This window comes from Phacochoerus africanus, chromosome 2, assembly GCF_016906955.1.
Source record: "Phacochoerus africanus isolate WHEZ1 chromosome 2, ROS_Pafr_v1, whole genome shotgun sequence".
NCBI lineage: Eukaryota > Metazoa > Chordata > Mammalia > Artiodactyla > Suidae > Phacochoerus > Phacochoerus africanus.
Window position 1 is genome coordinate 44950558 of NC_062545.1, and position 21465 is coordinate 44972022.

Sequence of the window (21465 nt, forward strand, 5' to 3'; positions counted from 1 at the left end):
ATCATTTAAGAATACATGCTCTAGGAGTTCCCGTCGTGGCTCAGTGGTTAACGAATCCGACTAGGAACCATGAGGTTGCGGGTTTGGTCCCTGACCTTGCTCAGTGGGTTAAGGATCCGGCGTGAGCTGTGGTGTAGGTTGCAGATGTGGTTCAGATCCCACGTTGCTGTGGCTCTGGCGTAGGCCGGTGGCTACAGCTCTGAATGGACCCCTAGCCTGGGAACCTCCATATGCCGCGGGTGCGGCCCCAGAAAAGGCAAAAAGACAAAAAAAAAAAAAAGAATACATGCTCTAATTTAGTTATTTTCCGTATTTTTGGCTTCAGTATTCCTTGACACTCAAAAAATATTGAAGTTCCCAGGAAGCTTTTGTGAGTTAGCAAGTATGTATTTCCGGGCTTGCCATGTTAGGAGTTCCACGGTGGCCTAGCAGGTTAAGGATCTGGCGTTGTCAGTGCTGTGGCTCTGGTCACTACTCTGGTGCATATTCGATCTCTGAACCTGGAACTTCTGCATGCTGCGGCATGGTCAAAAAGAAAAAAGGAAAAAAAGAAATTAAACCTGAGGCTTAAAAAAAAATGAAAACACCGAAGCACATATCCCATTAGCTGTAGCCATAAGAATAGTAATGTAAAACAGTGTCATTTAGCCTCTGCAAAATCAATTGAGCATCATTTTTGGGTTTTTTTTGTTGTTGTTGTTCTTTGATTTGGGGACAGGGGGGCACACCTGAGGCCTGCAAAAGGCCAGGGATCAAACCCCTACCACTGCAGTGGCAATGACAGATCCTTAACTTGCTGAGCCACCAGAGAACTCCCATTGAGCATCTTTCTTAAAGCACATATTAACAGTTCCACATATGAAATTCAAATTTTATGTTCAAGGAATGGTATTTTGTACATGAATAGTTGTCACATGTATGTATATAAAATCACTTTCAAATAAGATGTTGTGTATATCAGTCTCCCACATAAGACTGAACTAATTTTATTTTTATTGGTCATAATCATCTTCCTCATCTTCATCCTCCTCAGTTTCTTCGTTTTCTTCGGTCAGGTTTACAGCTACTTCTTGTGCAGCCCTGAAAGCCTGCTCCTCTTCCACACTAGGGTCTTCCATTTCTGTAATTTCTGGTCCACTAGGATACTCTTGATAAACTGGTGGTGGAACTGGAGGTGTATAGCTGTCTGGACTGTATTTATGACCCCACCCTATGTAGAGGTTTTCAAACTTTCTAGAAGTTAAAAAAAAAAAAAGTAGACCGTTATATATAATTTTTCAGTAAGAAAAGTTGATCCTTCTTTCCTGTAAGGATAAAGTATTTAGAGTATCTTAGTCCCACAGTGTTAAAAAAAGTTCATTTAAAATGCATTAGAGGTAAAATATCCCTAAGTGATTCCTCCACCACAGGGAATTACTATGATCAAAAGCTAGTTAAGAAGACCCTGGGGCCAGACCCTGTCAAAATGTACCCTACACCTGGACCACAGCCTTTCATCTTTTAATTATTTTCAGAAAAAAAAAAACAACTAAGTTAAAAATTCTCACCTCCCTTAGAGTTAGAATGAAGAAGTTGCTGGCCTATGGGTGATTTTTTTTTAAGGCCCAACTTGGAGGATGAGAAAACCTTTAGGGTGTCAGCCTCACAGGGAAAACTGCCCTCTCCACACCAGACTTGGCATGCAGCCAGGGCACTGCAGTCTAAGGGGAGGGGTGGGCAGGGACTCTCGCCCTCTGGCCTGTCATACACTTCACACATTTGTGTTCCTGGCTCAGGTTCCTTCATCTGAGGTCTTCAGCAGAGACCTTCAGGCCCCTCTGCCAAGGCCTCCTTATGGGGGTTGAATGAGAAAAGGGGAAACCTTACAGACACTTTTTCCCACTCTTGACTCCTTACCTAGTACTTGTCCCCTCCCTACCTTCCGCTGTCCCCCAGGCCCATAAAACTGCAAGATCCTTATGTCGGGGACTTCCTTGTCAGTGAGATGACCGCCACAACTGTGGTGACCCACCTGACCCTCCTCAGTGTGCTATTCCATGGGCAAATGGGAAAGGGGGGAATCTCTTCTTATACCATCATCACAACAAGTGATGAAAGGCTCAACACTTCCATTTTTGGCTTGTTACTTTAATGGCTAATCTGACATTTGACTGCCCAGCTCTCACCAGTTTGATCGAGCTTATGACCCAAAGAAAGAAATGGAAGCCTAAGACAAATGGAACTGTATACTCTCAATGAGAAATAAAAAGACATTTACCACCCTCTTGATCCTAATTATCTTGAAAGCTTAATATATATTTTAAATTATCTTTAACTCAGATATACAACCAAAATGAGATTTAAACTAATTAAACACTACTTAGAATGACCTCCAATAAATGAATGTCAATTACTCAATCATAGAAGAAAAAGCATACCTTAGCTCCATTAATTGGATAATTCAGATGAAAAGGCAGAAGTCTGAGTCACTCAAATGTTATAAATTTTGATGCTTTGTTGTATAAGACAGATGTTGTTTGAATAAATCTTATGCCATACACACTTAACATGCCAAAGAAGAGTTAAAACAGTAGTAACATTCCAGTGATAGCTTATAATTTCCAGAAGTTAAATGATCAGAAAAATGGCCTTGTAAGTTGTCACATACTTACTTGCCATTGGAAAAGGCATATGCTCCAGGCCAAAGGTTGGATCTAAGGACTGCAATAGCATATTGAGGAATTAGATTTGAGGATAACCGTGTTGTCCAAGGCGGTATATTTTGGATCTCTACAAACCAAAGAGAAATTTAAATAGACTTAACTCCTAAATAGACAAGCATATACTGTGTAACAGATTATATATCTTAACACATATACAACTTGACATAGAAAAGTTAAAACATCAATAGCTTAATATAAAATCAGGAGGGTATTATATGAACCTTCTGGAACAATGAAATTTGAAAAAGGTGTATGTATATGTGTGTATTTGTAAACAGAAAATAAGTTTTATAATTGTGTCTTTATGTATATGTGTACATTTGTACAACATAGTAAGTTTCACTAAGGGAGAGGAAGCCTATGTTGTGGAGGGAAAAATATTTGAAAGAGAGCTAGGGTTACAAGCATGAAACCTCCAAAACTGAAGAGGAAGAAAAAAGAATATGAGAAAAATAATAGACTAGGAAAAAATAAAAACAAAAAACTCCAAAACAGTACCTTACAATATTTTACTCTGTAGAATGTAAAATAAGAATGATACAAAAGATAACTGTCAGCATTTCCAGTAAGAGCTACAGACAATTTATGTTTCCTTTCTCCATCGCACTCCTGCAGCCTCTGTCCTAGAAAGTTCTTGAAGGGGCTAGCTACATTAGTCTTTATTCCCACCATTTACTGTGTGTGTGTGCGCGCGCGCGCGTGTGTGTGTGTGTGCGCGCGCGTGCGTGCGTGCGCGCGAGTTTCCCATGCTAAAGTAGAGCATTCCTATGAAATCGTTTGTAAGCCTAAATGACAGAGTGAAGAAGCAGTTACCTTAGGATACATCTTGCTAATAGATGCACAAAATAAATTGAAATGATAAAGCACAGATGCTGATAGACACAGTCCAAAGCTACTTGACGCTGTGTAGTTTCTGGGGAATAAACTTGGAGGTGTGCCCCTCTGACAGCTTAGAGCATGTGCTACCTCCAGCTGCTTGGTGCAAAACAAGTGCTGGACACTTTTTGCTTTTGCCTTTTTTTTTTTTGTAAAAGGGAAAATCCTCTTTGGATTTCTATAAAAGAGGATTTTCCCTTTTTAAAAAAAAAAAAAAAGGTACTAATAGGTCCTAAAGTAGGTAATTCATAAAAGCAAAGTGGTGTAAGGCAACCTTTGCAAAAGCAGGAGATACCTGTGTATATATACACTTAATATTGTATGTGTATATGTGTATATATATATATAAAATATCATATATATTCATGGTACAGTCATATTTTTATTGTGCCTCACAGACACTGAGTTATTTTACAAATTCAAGTTTTGTGGCAACCTTGTGTCAAGCAAGTCTGTTGACACCATTTTTCCAATAGCGTTTGCTTGTTCCTGTCTCTGGGTCACAGTTTGGTAATTCTTGCAGTATTTCAAACTTTTTCTTTATTATATTTGTTATGGTGATCTGTGATCAGTGATCTTTAATGCTAATATTTAATGTTTAATTGTTTTGGGGCACCCCAAACCATGCCCATGTAAAATAGAGAACTTAATTCCATAAATGGATTACTAGAGATAGTGGGTTAGGGAAGGGGGAATTGAAATTGAAGGAAGGTAGTCAAAAGACACAAGCTTCCAGTTGTAAGTACTGGAGCTGTCAAGTACAACATAATTAATGCTAAAGTATGTTATATATGAAAATTGTGACTAGTGTAAATCCTAAGGATTGTCATTACGAGGAAATATTTTTGTTTTTTATATGAGATGCTAGGTGGTCACTAAACTTACTGTGATAATCATTTCATGGTGTATATAATTACATAATTATGCTGGGCACCTTAAACTTATATAGTATGTCAATTATATCTTAATAAAACTGGAAGAAAAAATAATTAAATGAGAGTATTTAACAAAAATTTTAAAAAGACAAAAGAGGTTTTCTCTCAGGTTTTGGAAGAGATTCACCATTCTACATGGCATGATTCATGGGACGTGGTCAAGATATCAACATTAACCAGAGTTTGGAAGAAGGTGATTCCAACTCTCATGGATGACTTTGAGAACTATAATTAGAAATGGTGCCTGAAGATGTGACTGAATTGCTGCAGTCTCATGATAAACCTTCAGTGGATGAAGAGTTGCTTCCTTTGGATGAGCAGAGAAAGTGGTTTCTTAACATGGAACCCACTCCTGGTGAAGATGCTGTGAAAATGGTTTAAAGGATTTAGAATGTGATATAAATTTAGTTGATAAGGCAGTGGCTGAGTTTGAGAAGATGGACTCCAATTTTGAAAGTTATGCTATGAGTAAAATGCTGTCAAACAACTTTACATGCTACTGAGAAATTGTTTCTGAAAGGAAGAGTCAAGTGATGTGGTAAACTTTATTTTAAATCACAGCCTTCACTAAGCACCACCCTGATCAGATCAGTCAGCAGCCACTGACATAGAGACAAGAACCTCATCAGCAAAAAGATTATGACTCACTGCAGGCTCAGATGATGGTTAGAGTTTTTTAGCAACACTATTTTTTCTTCCAGTGTGATCTCCTTTTCTATACATTTGTGTATTTGCTTGTTTTTTTGGAACTATAATTGACTTGCAACACTATATTACACAACATAATGATTTTTTCTATACATCTCAAAATGATCACCATGATAAGTTCAGTCACTTTATATGTCACCACACAAAGATCTTACCTTATTTGGTCTATATTCCCCACATTATACATTTCATAGCTGTGACTCATTTATTTTGTTAGTACAAGTTTGAACCTCCTTACTAATCTCCTTCACCTAATTCTCTCATCCCCACCACTAATTTTTTTTTTTTTAGGGCCTCATCTGCAGCATGTGGAAGTTCCCAGATTGAGACGGAGTTGCAGCTGCCAGCCTGCACCACAGCCATACCAACGTGGGATCCAAGCCACATCTGCGACCTACACCACAGCTCATGGCAACACCAGATCCTTAACCCACTGAGCGAAGCCAGGGATTGAACCTGCATTCTCATGAATACTAGTTGGGTTTGTTACCACTGAGCCACAGCAGGTACTCCCCACCCCCCTAAGAATTTTTTAATTAAGTTATACACATTGGGTTTTTTTTTTACACATGTTATTTGCACACTTGACTACAGTAGAGTGTAAACACAACTTTTCTATGCACTAGGAAACAAAAAATTTTTTATGACTCACTTTATTGCAATATTCACTTTAGTGCAGTAGTCTGGAATGTATCCCATAGTATCTCCAAGGTATGCTTATATATACATATGTACATACTTATGTATGCCTACATATATGTGTGTGTATATATATATGTATACACACACACATACACACATATAGTGTATATAAAATTACCTAAATCTTCAGAGATTGGTGTCAAGAGAGGAGGTCCCACTTCCTGTTCTATATAGTCAGGCTCTTCTCCTTTTTCTTCCTTTTCTTCTTCATCTTCTTCTTCTTCCTCCTCACTTTTTGGTATGGGGTTGAACCAATTACAGCGACCCTGGGTATAAATATTGCAAGATTTAGCAATCTAATGAAGACCTTAAAATATGAGAATATTCCTTTGGATTGAAGTAGTTATCTGCATGACATCCCACTGTGTGGGATATTGATCATTCATTCATTTAATATATATTTACCAAATGCTGTTCTGATTTACATTATTTCAAGCAAAAGATTGTACTATTTATTTCAAGAATTTGCCACCTTCTTGAAGTTACAGAACACTTATGTATTAAAATTATCAGAACCTTAGTGAAAAAGGTAATAATGCATTTCACTAATTTATATGAAAGAGGTAAGTTACTGTTATTATCATTAACAACAAAAATATGATAAGATTAGGTATGGAGTTGGGGTTATAATTTCTCAACTCTCGTCTAGAGATATATGGAGTATATCTTAGGTATATCAAAGTATAATGAAAATTCTCTACTTGCAAATGAGACAGTAAAATAGTAACAACAGACTGATTAGGAGTATGGACCCTGGATCCATTCTGCCCATTCATATTTGACCCTGTTGCTTATTAGCTATATTCCCCTTGTGATATTTCCTAAATTCTCTATCTTAATTTCCTCATCTGTCAAATAAGGATACTAGTCTTTCATACAGTTGTGAGGTTTTTTGTTTTTGTTTTTTGTCTTTTTAGGGCCGCACCTGTGGCATGTGGAGATTCCCAGGCTTGGGGTCGAATCGTAGCTACACCACAGCCACAGCAACGCCAGATCCAAACTGTGTCTGTGACATACACCACAGCTCACGGCAATGCCAGATCCTTAACCCACTGAGGGAGGCCAGGGATCAAACCCGCCACCTCATGGTTCCTAGTCAGATTTGTTTCCGCTGCGCCACTACAGGAACTCCCCCAGTTGTAAGTTTTAAATGAGATAATATATATAAAGTGCTGTTAAGAACACTGGCAGAAAAGGTTCTGTATAGCTGCTGTATAACACTGTTTTCTTGTTTTTGTTAGAATCTTTAATCTTAATTGCTAAAAAAAAATTCCTTGTATTATATAAATAGAATATTTGAACTTTCCCAAAATTAATGTACTCATCTATATTTAACATATAGAAATAATTTTGCCCCAGACCTAGTATAAATCCTTACATAATTTTGTCAAATGCTCCATAGAAATACTTATTTTATTTTTTTATTTTGTTTGCTTTTTTAGGGCCACACTCACGGCATATGGAGGTTCCTAGGCTAGGGGTCTAATCAAAGCTATAGCTGCCAGCCTACACCAGAGCCACAGCAACGCCAGATCCAAGCCATATCTGTGACCTACACCACAGCTCATGGCAACGCTGGGTCCTTAACCCACTGAGTGAGGCCAGGGATTGAACCCATAACCTCATGGTTCCTAGTTGGATTTGTTTCCGCTGCATCAAGATGGGGACTACAGAAATATTTATTTTGTTTCCATTTGGAAATTAACCTGTTTGAAGATCCCAGGTCTATACTACTTGGAAATTATATAGTACTGAGTGTTTTCACTAGATTTTTTTAATGGTTTCTTTCTTTATCTAGAGTCTGAAGTTTGTCTTATATATATTATGTTCATTGTAGACAGAATTTAATCAATATTTGCAGACTGGCTGGTAGATTGAGAATTGCAAAGCCCCTACCTGAGGGAGTATATGTTGTATGTGATGAACCCAGTTGGAGAGGGATTCCACTAGATCAATCACTTGGATGCCTTCAAAATCAGGGTTTTCTTCATAGCTATCTCTCCCACATTCTATTTCTTCCTCCTCTTCTTCTTCACCAAAATGATAGAATCCTAGAGGGCTGACATGAGTCCCTGCTGAAATTCTGGCAATTTGTGCTCGTAAGTAATTACTCTCGTTTCCTGGGAAGGGTGGGTAGCTTATGATGGGGGCATCCAGTCGCCCAGTGAAAAATTTCTTGATTTTTCTTGCAATAACAATTTGTGCAGGTGTAACTGCTGGTAACTTCACCCATGGTCTTCCTGGTTCATTGCAAACAAAATAGGCATATTTGTTGGCACCTGTTCTGCTTTCCTCTTTTGGAATAGCCTGTGGGGCCTTGTAAAAGGACCTTGGTAATTCATCTTCATCATCTTCATCAGCTTCATGCTCTCCATTGTCCCTCTCTTCAGGTGCATCTTCCTCTTCCACCTCTTCTTCATCTTCTCCCTCACGAAATTCCACTTCAGCTACAATATAGTTCACTTCCAGACCTAAGATCTTGCCCCAGAAACGACATTTTTGGATTGGGTGGGTGTCAGTAAGCTGCTTAAGGGCAAGAAATATGCGGTAAGTCTCATCCGTGCCCAAACCAACTCCAGCTTGTTCAAAATAAAAAGCTGACTCCATTACATTTGGAAGAGAGTGTTCTGCCTGGGAATACAAGTGCTTGGTTAATATTTTATCCATAAGAGAATTGTTTGCAATCTACATAGTTAACATGATCCCTATCAAAAAACCCACGACATTTTTCATAGAACTAGAACAATTCTAAAATTTTATGGAAATACAAAAGACCCAGAATTGCCAGAGCAATCCTAGGGAAGAGAACAAAGCTGGAGGCATAACCCTCTCAGACTGCAGATAATACTACAAAGCTGCAGCAATCAAAACAGCATGGTAGGAGTTCCCATTGTGGCTCAGCAGATTAAGAACCTGACACTGTCTCTCTGAGGATCCCTGGCATCGCTCAGTGAGTTGAGGATCTGGCGTTGCACAAGCTGCAGTGTGGGTTGCAGATGTGGCTTGGATCCAGTGTTGCTGTGACTGTGATGCAGGCTTCAGCTGTAGCTCCAATTTGACCCCTAGCCCAGGAACTTCCATACACTATAGATGAGGCCATTAAAAAAAAAAAAAAAAAAAAGACAGCATGGAACAGAAATAGGTATATTTAGATCAATGGAACAGAATGGAGAGCCCCAGAAATAAACTTACACACCTGTGGTCAAAGGAAGCAAGAATATACAGCAGAGAAAAGACAGTCTCTTAAGCAAGTGGTATTGAGAAAGCTGGACAGTTACATGTAAACCAATGAAATTAGAACATTCCCTCACACTTTATACAAAAATAAACTCAAAATGTCTTAAAGAGGTAAATATAAGTTGCAACACCATGAAACAATTGTAGCGATGTTTTCTTAGATCAGTATCCTAAGACAAAAGAAGTAAAAGCAAAATAAACAACTGGGACCTAATCAAACTTGAACGGTTTTGCGCAGCAAAGGAGATCATCAACAAAACAAAAAGACAACTTACAAAATGGGACAAAATATTTGCAAATGATGCTGCCACAGGGCGTTAATTTCCAAAAATATACAAACAACTCATACAATTCAATATCAAAAAAAAAAAAACTCAATCAAAAAATGGTCAGAAGACCTTAACAGACAATTCTCCTAAGGCATACAGATGGCCATCAGGCACGTGAAAAGATGCTCAACATTGCTAATTATCAGAGAATGCAAGTCAGAACCTCAGTAGGTATCATCTCACCCTGGTTGGAAGGGCTGTCATCAAAAAATCTACAAATAAATGCTGGAGAGGGTGTGGAGAAAACAGAACTCTCCTACACTGTTGGTGTGAATATATATTGGGTACAGCCATTATTGAAAACAGTATGGAGTTTCCTTAAAAAAACAAATAGTGCCACCATATGATCCATCAATTCCATGCCTGGGTGTGTATCTGAAGAAGCAAAAACACTAATTTGAAAAGATGCATGCTCCCCAATGTTCATAAAAGCACTATTTACATTAGTCAAGACATGGAAATAAACCCAAGTCCCCATCAACAGGCAATTAATTTAAGAAGATGTGGTGTGTGTATATATATACATATACACATATACAGATACACAATGGAATACTCAGCCATAAAAAAGAATGAAATATTGCTATTTGCAGCAACATGAGTTGACCTAGAGAATCATACCAAACACAGAGAAAGACAAATACTATATATCACTTATAAGTAGAATTTTAAAAATAATGCAAATGAATCAATATAAAAAACAGAAAGCAGACTCAGACACAGAAGAGAAACTTATGGCTACCAATGGGAAAATGGGGGTAAATTAGGAATATGGGATTAACAGAAATAAACTATTACACATAAAATAGATAAGCAGCAAGGATTTACTATATAACATAGGGGAGTACATCAATATCTTATGATAAAACTATCATGGAAAATGATCTGAAAAATACATATACAAATGTATGTATATATATATATATATATATATATATATGTATATATATATATAACTGAACCACCTTGCTCTACACCTGAAACTAACATAACATTGTAAATCAACTATACTTCAATTAAAAAAAACCCCAAGCCTTTCTGTAGTGATATTTTAGAATCTTATTCACTTTCTCAACAATTAGTTCTTTACTTTCTAAAGTTAAAAGGAAAAGACTACCTTACAATCAATTCTAATTTTCTAGCTTTTACCACAATTTAACATGTGAATTTCCATTGGCAGTTAGATCGTGTTTTATATCCTGTTCACTGTAAGTTCTCTAAAAGGTGATATCCACAAATATAAAATTTATTAAGTAAAATAAAAAATAAGGCAGAACTGCTTACTTCTTGCTTACTTCTCTTTTCCTTTTTAAACATCTTGCTATTAGCTCTACTTTTTTCCCACTACTTCTTTTTTTTTTTTTTTTGTCTTTTGTCTTTTTAGGGCTGCACCCAAAGCATATGGAGGTTCTCAGGTTAGGGGTCTAATGGGAGCTGTTGCTACCGGCCTACATCAGAGCCACAGCAATGAGCCGTGTCTGCGACCTACACCACAGCTCATGGCAACGCCAGATCCTTAACCTATTGAGTGAGGAGAGGGATCAAACCCTCAACCTCATTGTTTGTAGTCGGATTCGTTTCTGCTGCACCAAGACCGGAACTCCCTCCCACCACTTCTTTGACATTTCTTTCAAGATTTAGATCATATTCTGTTAATTTCTGAATTTCAATTTTCTCCCATTACTTGTAAGTGTAACTTTCAGCACTGTGTCTTACACTCAATATATTAGCTATCTTTTTGTATGTGTGTATTTTAAGTAGAAATGATTTCATAACCACTATGAATGGTAGAAGTCCAACATCATCTCTTTATAAGAGAATTTAAATGGCCCCTTTACTATCCTGCAATAATAAAATATAGCAAAACCTGCCTACCCACATGTTTTTTAAAAATTTTACATATACGTTTATAATGTTTTTATGTTTTATATTATTGATATTTACTAAATAATATAATATAGATATGGTAATAGGATAAATAAAAATCAATATGATATCCTTTATATAGAATAATATACATAATTAATAAAAAGAATGTATAATAAGTGCTCAGGCATGACTACATTTGAAGACATGATTTAGTTAGATGCTTGCTCCTACTTACGCTAAGTAATTTTTGCATTTAAAATAAGGAAATCAGAAACAATTCCAAAAAAGAAATATAGGAAAATCAAAATAGAGTCTCAAGTGAACTCTAGAAAAACATTTTTGAGAAAGTAAAAGTAACATTAACTGAGCTAGGGCTAACTTGGCAGAACAGCCTTTAGACTGAAAAATTATGAGCACTTGGCTATTCTTACAGATGATCTGTTCTTATGTATATTATAATTTGGATTGAAAATTAAACTGGGTGTCAAAATAAGCATAATGACACTTTTCAATCCTCATCTCTTTGATACCTGATTGAAGACTCTTTCCTTGCGATCTATTGCACCAGTCTCTCTTGATCCTTCTGTGTCCTCTGTTATTATTTCCTAGTCTTTTAAATTGATTCTTTTTCCTTAAATGAGGCCTAAATATTGGTATCCTCAAAATTTCAGTCATCTTCTCACTCAGCACTTTATGCTTGGAAGATTTTTCCTGCACTACCCCAAGTGATAATGTAGGTTTTAAAGCCTACCTCTCTGACTTTTCTCCTAAGTTTCACACTCTTATTCCTAGCCAACTATGAGAACTTTCAATCTGACTAATCTACATATACTTCAAATGAATATTTAATTCATATTCCTCTCAAACTCTTCTTTTTTGTATATACCCTAACTTCGCCAAAGACATCACCATCACTCAGTTTCCTGAACAAGAAAGTTCAGTCATCCTTGCTCCGACTCCCTTGACTCTCATATTTAGAGTCCTATTGATTCTACCACCTAACAAGCTGTCGGCATTATTCCTTCCTTTCCCATTCATTTCTGTCACACTAGTCTCCACCCTGACTACTTGTTCTATTACAGAAGGCTTCTATGCTCTCCTCCTAGTCCCTGTTCTAACCTTTCTTTTTTCATTCTCCTCCATGTTACCACCAGAGTTATCTTCCTAAACCATAAGTCAGACCATGCTTTGTTAAAAGCCTCTATTAACTTCCCATCATATGCGAGAGAAATTTCTTATCCATGAAGTCTACCTTTTTTTTTTTTTTCTTTTTAGGGCCGCACCCACAGCATGTGGATGTTCCCAGGCTAGGGGTCGAATCGAAACTATAGCTGCTGGCTTATGCCACAGCCACAGCAATGCCATATCGGAGCCGCGTCTGTGACCTATACCACAGCTCACGGCAACACCGGATCCTTAACCCACTGAACCAGGCCAGGGATCGAACCCTGCAACCTCATGGTTCCTAGCTGGATTTGTTTCCACTGCACCATGATGGGAACTCCCAGCAGTCTGCCTTTAAAGCCTCAAATCTGAGTCAGTTTCCCAAATGCCAAATAACCTTTCCTGACATTTTATTGTACTTTTTGCCCAGAATTTTATTCCTTATCATCTTCACCTAGTGAACTTCTGCTTATCCTTCATGATCCAAATGAAAGATCACTGCCATTACAAAGCCTTGCCCAGTTCCTAATAGCAGAGTTTGTGACTTCATTTTGTCTCATAGCTTGTCAAAACAATATAATAATAACTGCCCCAATGCATTAAATTCCTAGAATGTGCCAGATCCTTACCTCTACCCCTCTGGTTGTTGCCATGTGATTATCCCTGAGGCTTGGAAAGGTTTAGCCACTTAGTCACACAGGGAGTAAGTGGTTGAGCTAGGATTCAAATTTATATTGAAAAAAATATATCCAAAGACCCTGTTTTTTTCCAATATATCTGTATTATTGCAGTAATCAAATAGTTGTGATCTTTTTTACCTATTTCACTGAACTACAACCAACTTAAAGTCAGGAAAGTCTTTTCATGTGTATGTCTCAGTGCCTCACATGCAATAGGTGGTCACAGTGTTTGCAAATCAATGGGTGAAGGAATACATGAATGCTGAAGACAAAGAACAGGAATTCTGGTGTGGTCAAAGACGAGTAGAAATATTAACACTATAAACATAAATCTGGGACAGAGTTTTCCACAAAACTCATAACTCAGTGATTCCAAGAGGCACCTGTCTTCCTCTTCCTTCATCTTCCTACTCTCTGAGGTAGAGTTTTTCATCTGCATCTAATGATTTGGTTCATTCTTGCTCTAAAGCCAATCCTACTATTTATTAGGAAAAACTGATGGAATCTGGTTAAGAGGCTCAGGTTCCAGGATCAAAACAACTTATTTGTATTCTTATCTCGTAAGGATGCAGATTCCTAGTTGTAATGCTGTGCCTATAGATGGTCCAGTGCCCTATTCTCATACTGGAGTCTAAGCTTTCTTTGATGAATTTGTGCATAAGAGTGTCTGCCATCTGAGTCCTACATGCTGTTTGCCCTCAGGCTTTTCAATACTGTATGTGGCTACATAACCAAATGTTTGGAATAAGATATCTTTTCAGAAAAAGTCAGCCAGTGTCAGATGTCAGAAAATGTCTTTGGCAACTGTTCCTTCTGAGTATTCTGTATCTCACTGTGTCCGTTTGGGTCCTACAAAGGCTCTAGATGCCTCCTGTGCAAAGGGGGTATCTCTGCCTCCCTACCCTCCTATCTTTCCCTGACTGAATTCTATGTCCTATTCTGAAAATATCTTATGCCTAACATCAAACTGGCAAGTACATAGACAGATTTTAAATAGTCTGATGGTAACAGAACATGGAAGGTCAGTAGATGGATAGTATAAATTCCTCGTAGTATAAATTGCAAATACACAGGCATTTAGGAGACAATAGTGGATGCTAATTTGAAGTCTTTGGAGCTAACATTTCAATAATACAGCCGATTTTGTTCTCTAATGATGGCTTTTTATCTCTGTCACCAATGTTCTCTGTAAATATTTTCAGCAATTTCTATATGGGGATTAGGAGAAATAGTTTATTTCTTTCCTCTTCCTATTAACATAATATACATACTCTCAAGACACAATATGAAGAAGTAGCCTTGGAAGAGAATGCAAATGACATTAGAAGTTCTTTTTATTTCTCCAGTAAATTGAAGGGGAAAACTTGATTAAAACCTAATTTTTAATTATGTGACACATCAACTCATTCAGCAAATATTTAGTAAGAAACAGCTATACAGGCAGTTCTGTACCAGGCACTTTGGAGAATATAAAGGATGAGAAAGCCATTTTCTCTGATATCAAGGAGGTTAACCTCACATATAATTAACAGCTAAGCCTGTGAAAGACTAAAATACAATGTGAAAATATAAAAAACTCTAAACAAGGGAATGAGTGGATGAGTGGTGGGAAATGAAGTGGCAAATAGTTTTAGTAAGCTATAACAGGCACTGGGTATGAATTTAAAACTACACCCCACTCATCTCAAATAAAACCCCAAGATTAACCTATACAAATTATAGGACTGACTTACTATTTCATCTTCCAGTTCTTGGTCAGCTCCTTCTAAATTTCCCTGGAGAAAAAGAGCTTTTTGCTTCTCTGCTATTTCATAGGTTGGAAGCATCTCATTCTCATTTTGGAGTGTATCCAATTTTTTACTGAAGTGTTCCATCTTCACATCTTGGCTGATATTTTCAATGATGTCCACAGCATTTTCAGGACGCTTATCTAAGACATTGGTCAGCATTTCGGAAAGATGATCATATCTACCCCAAAAGAGAAAATTACAGATAATATCCCTGTCAAAAGCATCTGAAGAGACATTTTATGCATTTTCAGTGGGTTTTTAGGAAACCTTTAACAACTGGAAGCTATAGAGATTTTCAGTGGAAAAACTTCTACCACTGCCAGGAAGAGCTTATCTTAGAATTGATTTAGAAATGCCTTCAATATTATATGCATATTTAACTTATTAAAGAAAAAGATAATACAGCAAGCTATATATTCTATATTGGGTACATTTTCACATTTCAGATTGAAATCTTTATATATTTAAAAGTGACTAAACTTATTTTTTCCTTTTTTTACCATCCCCCTTCCTCTCCCCTTATTAAATTGTTTGATTTCTAAATCCAGTTGACTCTTTTAAAATCTATCATTTTCCTTCCCATTTCCTAATCCAATTACGTACTTCAGTGTTTTTAGACCTATAAAAAATACATTTCATATTGTAACTCTCCCCCACCCACAGACACAATGGAAAAAAATGTGTCCGCAGATGTCACTAACCTTTATTAAAATGTGATACACTCTAATATTTTTTGTTCTCTTCTATTAAAAACACTTCTATAGCTTTTTATTTCATAACTGAATTAGTGAAACTACTTTTAACCTCTCTATTGATGCATTAATTATCCTGTAACTTGTCATTAATTCCTTAGGTTTTTAAACCTAAGTGCTTAGGATGTGCTTTTTTAAATTTTTACTTATTTATTTATTGTCTTTTTAGGGCTGCAGCCACAGCATATGGAGGTTCCCAGGCTAGGGGTACGATTGGAGCTGCAGCTCCCGGCCTACACTACAGCTGCAGTCACATGGGATCTGAGCTGCGTCTGTGACGTACACCACAGCTCACTGATATGCAGGATCCTTAACCCACTGAGCAAGGCCAGGGATAGAACCTGGGTCCTCATGGATACTAGTCAGGTTCATTAACCACTGAGCCACGACGGGAACTCCAGGATGTGCTTTATTAAATACTAGATTTACAATGTGAATTTACTATTAAAGAGCTGAAAATGCCTGTCAAATTGCTCTCAGGCTAAATATAAATTCCTCTGTCCAATGTGGACACTTGCATAAATTGTCTCTCTGGTGGATAAGCACTGTATCTCTCCAGTTTCATTTCTAATGATTAGTTCAATTAGAACTTCTGTCCCAGCAAGATAAACCTACTAAATACCCCTCTCATGTTATAGTTGCTAAGTTGGAACAAGAGCCTTTGTTTGTTGTGTCCCATACATGTCGTTTCTCTCAAGGAAATGATTTAAAACCCACTTCATCCTCAGAACCTCACCACTCAGGTCATTCCTGAAACCATTTTTTCCTCAGTGTAGAGTGGGCCTTTCTGAGATCACTGACAGGCTGCTGTGTAATTGTGTACCTTACGTACTTCCCATTCAGCAACTGCAGTAGTTTCTTCCAAGGCTGAAATTCGGTTTTTGTTTGTTGTTTTAATATATCTCCTCCTTTATTATAGTGAAACAAAATGGATGCTCAATAAATGTCCGCTCTCTGTTAATTGATTCTAGCTATTTGTTTTTGTTTTTTCTTTAATACCTGTATTTATCTAATGGATTTTAGGAATGCCCAATAAAGAAATGTAGATTATATAGGCAACCAATGTGAAGTAATTGGCAAATATTATGTATAAAGAATATATTATTCTTTCCCAAAATACTGCCTTTTTTATAAATGAACAAAATGTTATGAATGGCAGAGAAGTAAGTCTTTTCTGTACTTTTACTCAACAATGTGAAAACCAACATCGGATTTTGTATTTTAGTTAAATATTGTTTTAATTGACATAAAAAATAGCTTTAATGGCTGCCAAATAAGATCTGCATAAAGGAGATGGAATTAAAATCATCCTTTACTACTCTAGAGTCGTTTTTTTAACTATTCTGTAACACTTAGAAAATAATAGTTGGAGTTCCCGTCGTGGCGCAGTGGTTGATGAATCAGACTAGGAACCATGAGGTTTCAGGTTCGATCCCTGCCCTTGTTCAGTGGGTTAATGATCCAGCGTTGCTGTGAGCTATGGTGTAGGTTGCAGAGGTGGCTCGGATCCTGCGTTGCTGTGGCTGTGGCGTAGGCTGGCAGCTACAGCTCTGATTAGACCCCTAGCCTGGGAACCTCCATATGCCGCGGGAGTGGCCCTAGAAATGGCAAAAAGAAAAAAAAAAAGAAAAGAAAATAATAGTGAATATTATGGAAGCTATTCACTTATTATTTCAGAGACTTAACATTTGAAAGTTAAATTTGGCTATTTAAGTAATGTCATTTATAACACAATTCAGTAGACAAAGATTTCCTGTTTTATTTTTTTGTATTCAGTTTTGTTTTAAATTTTTAGTGAACTATCAGGCATTTATAATGAGCTCTTTTAGAATTTTATCAAAGTTTATAAACTCATGCTTGTTATTTAACCCAGGGAATTGTGACAATAAATTTATATCAGTAATTCAAGTAGAATCTACTACTGAGCAGCAAATCACATCCCTGAAGCTTGAGTAAATTATAGTTTAAAAGAGTAATTTATAAGTAACATTATAAGTTGTTAATATTGGGTTTTGTAGAGATTTCTCACATTAAATATAAATTGGTTTCATTTTCTTCAGACTTTAAAATTATACCTCATAGTTTAAAAAGCCAAGTAATAGCTACAAGCATTTGCTACATACTATATATTGAATGGACATTCATTTAATGTTTACTGATTAATCAGAAGGCATATTGGCAAATTATGATGAGACCTAAACTGGAATCAAAAGGTCTGGACTGCTTTTCTTGTGCTGCCATTCATTAATTCATCCTTGGAGTTCCCAGTATGGCTCAGCAGGCTAAGAACCCAATATAGTCTCTCTGAGCATGCGGGTTCGATCCCTAGCCTTGCTCAGTGGGTTAAGTGAGGATCATGCATTGCCAAATGCTGTGGCATAGATTGCAGAGGTGGCTTGGATCCCACGTTGCTGTGGCTGTGACATAGGCCTTCAGCTGAAGCTCCAATTTGACCTCTAGCCTGGGAGCTTCAATGTGCCACAACCTCAGCCTTAAAAAACAAACAAACAAACAAAAAAAACCATTCTTTATTCAAAAAGTAGCTGATAGCACCATGCTATAAGTTTATAGTGGTGTACGAAACTCACATAGTCCCTACACTCAGGTCTGTAGTCTGATGGGAGAGTCAGATATTAAATATAAGTCTATAATTCTAGGTCTAATTATATGTCTATATGTAATTATGGCCTTAATACCTATGAAGGAAAAAATAAGCTGTTATAATAGAATTCAATGGAAGTTTCTAAAAGATGAGAAGTCAGCCAGGCAAAGACTTAGGAAGACCTAGGGAAGATTCCTGTCTAGCAGAGGGAGTAGCATGGGAACTGAAGAGGCTGTGTGGCTGAAGCACAGTGACAGAGGAAGAGGGAACAGTCAGTGACTGCTCTGAGACAGAAAAACCTCGAGTAAATTAATTTTCCCATGACTTAATCCCCTCATTTAAAAAGAAATGGATCATATTAGATATTTTCTTAAGTCCTTCTAGGCCTAAAATTCTGTTAACCATATGATTATGTAACTGAAAGCAGGAATCTAGAAATCTATGCTCAATCTTAAGATCTAAATTTTAGCTATAATGAGATGGTCAGAAGATACCTGGGCCATTGGTCATCACATTTTAAGAGAGATGTGATGGGTGGCCTACTTAGTGACTAGTTCTCCTGGTTTGCCTAGGACTGAGGTTTCTCAGGATATGGAACTTGCCATGTTCAATCAGGACAGTTCCAGGTTAAGGTGGGTAATTTATCACTCTAATGCTGGCCTGGGTGGGGATTCAAACCATGCCATACAAGCACAAGAGTGCTTAGATTTTTCATAGGCAGTCATTTTTAATAAGGATCTTGGAGAGATGCTTGGACTTCACTGTCTTTATGATTTCTTTCAAACCCAATTCCATAATTCCTAGATTTTATTTCTGTGTACCAAGAGGTTTGTTTGTTTGTTTGGTAGGGGGTTGGGGGGCTGCACTTGCAGCTTATGGAGGTTCCCAGGCTAGGGGTTGAATCAGAGCTGCAGCTGCCGGCCTGCACCACAGCCACAGCAACAGGGAATCCAAGCCGCATCTGTGACCTACACCACAGCTCATGGCAATGCTGGATCCTTAACCCACTGAGTGACGCCAGGGATCGAACCTGTGTCCTCATGGATACTAGTCAGATTCGTTTCCACTGAGCCACGATGGGAACTCCGGTGTACCAAGAGATTTTAAAGAAGCTGGAAAATTTCCCACCAGTGACTTATTTTGAGTCCAAAGAGTTAATAAGTCACTCTCTCTCTAATATAGACTTTTCAGATATATTTCCATTCACCCTCAGAAAAACATCCTCACACAGAGATACTCATATCCCCTTTCCCTTGCCAAAATTTCCTCCCTCTCTCTGTCCCCTCTCCCCCTGCCCCCATTTTCCCTAAGACTTACAGATTTAGGCCTGACTTGCTGCTGGTCTTTAGTAGGTAAGCCTTGGCATTCTGAATGGCAATCTCAAGCATGCTAGGGGCCACTTCAGAAGCCCCAGACTCAGGCTGCTCCAGATCATGGATACTGTTTGAGTCTTCTTCCTGATAAATGTCAAATCTCAGCTCTTTCTGATTAGAGTTGTTGTAGCTCACATCCCTCCATCCATACAGGTGACATTTGGTTTGCTGAGATTGTTGAAAGGTGTTTCCCTCTGAATGACTTGTTTGATAAGAAATTGATTTTCCTTTATCAGATGTTTGTTCCAAATGGTCAATGTGAGGTGTCCCATATTCAGAAGTCACACTAGTGGTCTTGTCTGACTGCCATGTTGCCATTAGGTCCTGCCTGGCCAGAGCCGAGGGAGAAGGAATGGAAGTGGGCTCCTGAGATGAGGAGGGTGGAGATGACGCACATGGTCCTGCAAGGTCATCCACAGGCGTTCTGGCTCCAGACTGGGGGCTCCCAGAAGGGCTACTCCTGGGCTGGAATCTAGTTTCCATCCCCTGCTCCAACTTTGGGGTCTCAGATAACCCAGGCTCAGGATCTTGGGACAAAGTTGTTAGCATTTCTTCCCACAGTTGCCCTCCTTCCCTAAGTTCTCTGTTTTCTTTTTCTTGCTTCAGGGGGGTTGAGTCTTCCATGGGAGGAATCAAGAGGAAAAAAGTTCTGGATGAAGGGGGCATGCAGATATGGAAGGAGACAACACAGGGCTGTGGCTTTGTTTAGGTCTGTTAGATGATTTCCTAGTTCCTAGTTGCTCTCCAAGTCTCACAGCGTCCTGTCTCCATAGCAACCCCAGGCAGGGCTCCCCCTAAGAGAAACAACACAAACTTGTTGCCAGGACTCTAGGGAGGAAACCAAGAAAGATGAAAATCCTAGCTGTGTGATTTGGTAGAGCCTCTGCTCCTCTAACTAGATCAGCCAATCCAATCTGCAGTCCGTCAGTCATGTTTGGAAACCTGAGAACTGGTCAGGCTCAGAGACAAGGAGCCTCCACCTCCACCCCATGAGAGGATTTTCAGGGTCTAATAGTTTGATTTAAGCTGTGTGGTGAGAATGATTCCTGCAGTTGTGGGAGGACATTTACAGAGCTTGTGTGTGTGTGTGTGTGTGTGTGTGTGTGTGTGCGTGCACGCGCACGTACACACACAGAGAAGAAAGGAATGACAAGAAACAGACTTAGCATTTATCTCTGCTCTTTAGGTGAGAGGGACATCTGAAAGGAACATTAGATGTCCATTATTATTCCTGCTTTATTTTCACCCTAAGTCTCTATCTAGATGTTTACTCTTGTAATCTTAAATTTGCTTCTCATTGTTTGTAGCATAATGACCAAAGCTCTTAGCCAACTTACCTTGCCAGCTTCATTTTTTTCTCTTTTATTTTATTGAAGTATTTATAATATAATTTATAATACTGAATGGATATTTACTAATAGTTTCTTGAGAATTTTTTCATCTATATTCATGAGGGATATTTGTCTACAGTTTTCTTTGTATAGTTTTCTTTGTCTCTGCTTTTGTTACTAGAGTAATTCTGGCTTCATAGAATGAATTAGGAAGTATTTTACCAGCTTCTGTTTCCTAGAAGGGATTGTAGAGAATTGGTATAATTTCTTCCTTAAATGTTTGGTAGAGTTCACCCATCTGGGCCTGTTTTTGAAGATTAATTATTGATTTGCATATATATGCTAATATCTGTGTGTGTGTGTGTGTGCGTGTGCGCTTTGGCAGACTGTGTTTTTTAAGGAATTGGTCCATTTT

General features: G+C 37.9%; 2 protein-coding genes across 2 annotated transcripts in view; one reads left to right on the forward strand and one right to left on the reverse strand.

Moving 5' to 3' along the window:
* ZUP1 (zinc finger containing ubiquitin peptidase 1) overlaps positions 1–5000 on the forward strand; it is a 28642-nt gene extending 23642 nt beyond the window's left edge. Inside the window, exon 12 of the transcript XR_007132154.1 lies at positions 4623–5000. The gene's annotated coding sequence lies outside the window, so the exon portion shown is untranslated. The remainder of the gene's footprint in view (positions 1–4622) is intronic.
* On the reverse strand, positions 860–20462 carry RSPH4A (radial spoke head component 4A). Its single transcript, XM_047759891.1, has 6 exons — positions 19664–20462; positions 14936–15170; positions 7820–8554; positions 6042–6189; positions 2652–2769; positions 860–1233 (listed from the first exon to the last, which is right to left on the reverse strand). Exons 1-6 carry the CDS (start codon positions 20383–20385, stop codon positions 993–995), a joined length of 2199 nt encoding a protein of 732 aa, XP_047615847.1. The 5' UTR covers positions 20386–20462; the 3' UTR covers positions 860–992.
* Positions 20463–21465: the final 1003 nt, after the last annotated feature.

What these genes read in the sequence shown, in the direction of transcription:
- RSPH4A (XM_047759891.1), bottom strand. Translation starts at nt 20,385, where the DNA reads ATGCCCCCTTCATCCAGAACTTTTTTCCTCTTGATTCCTCCCATGGAA. An exon ending in AAGAACTGGAAGATGAAATA is followed by an intron (nt 8,555 to 14,935) that starts GTAAGTCAGTCC and finishes TTGTATTCCCAG; the next exon opens with GCAGAACACTCTCTTCCAAA. An exon ending in TATGCCTTTTCCAATGGCAA is followed by an intron (nt 1,234 to 2,651) that starts GTAAGTATGTGA and finishes TTTAACTTCTAG; the next exon opens with AAAGTTTGAAAACCTCTACA.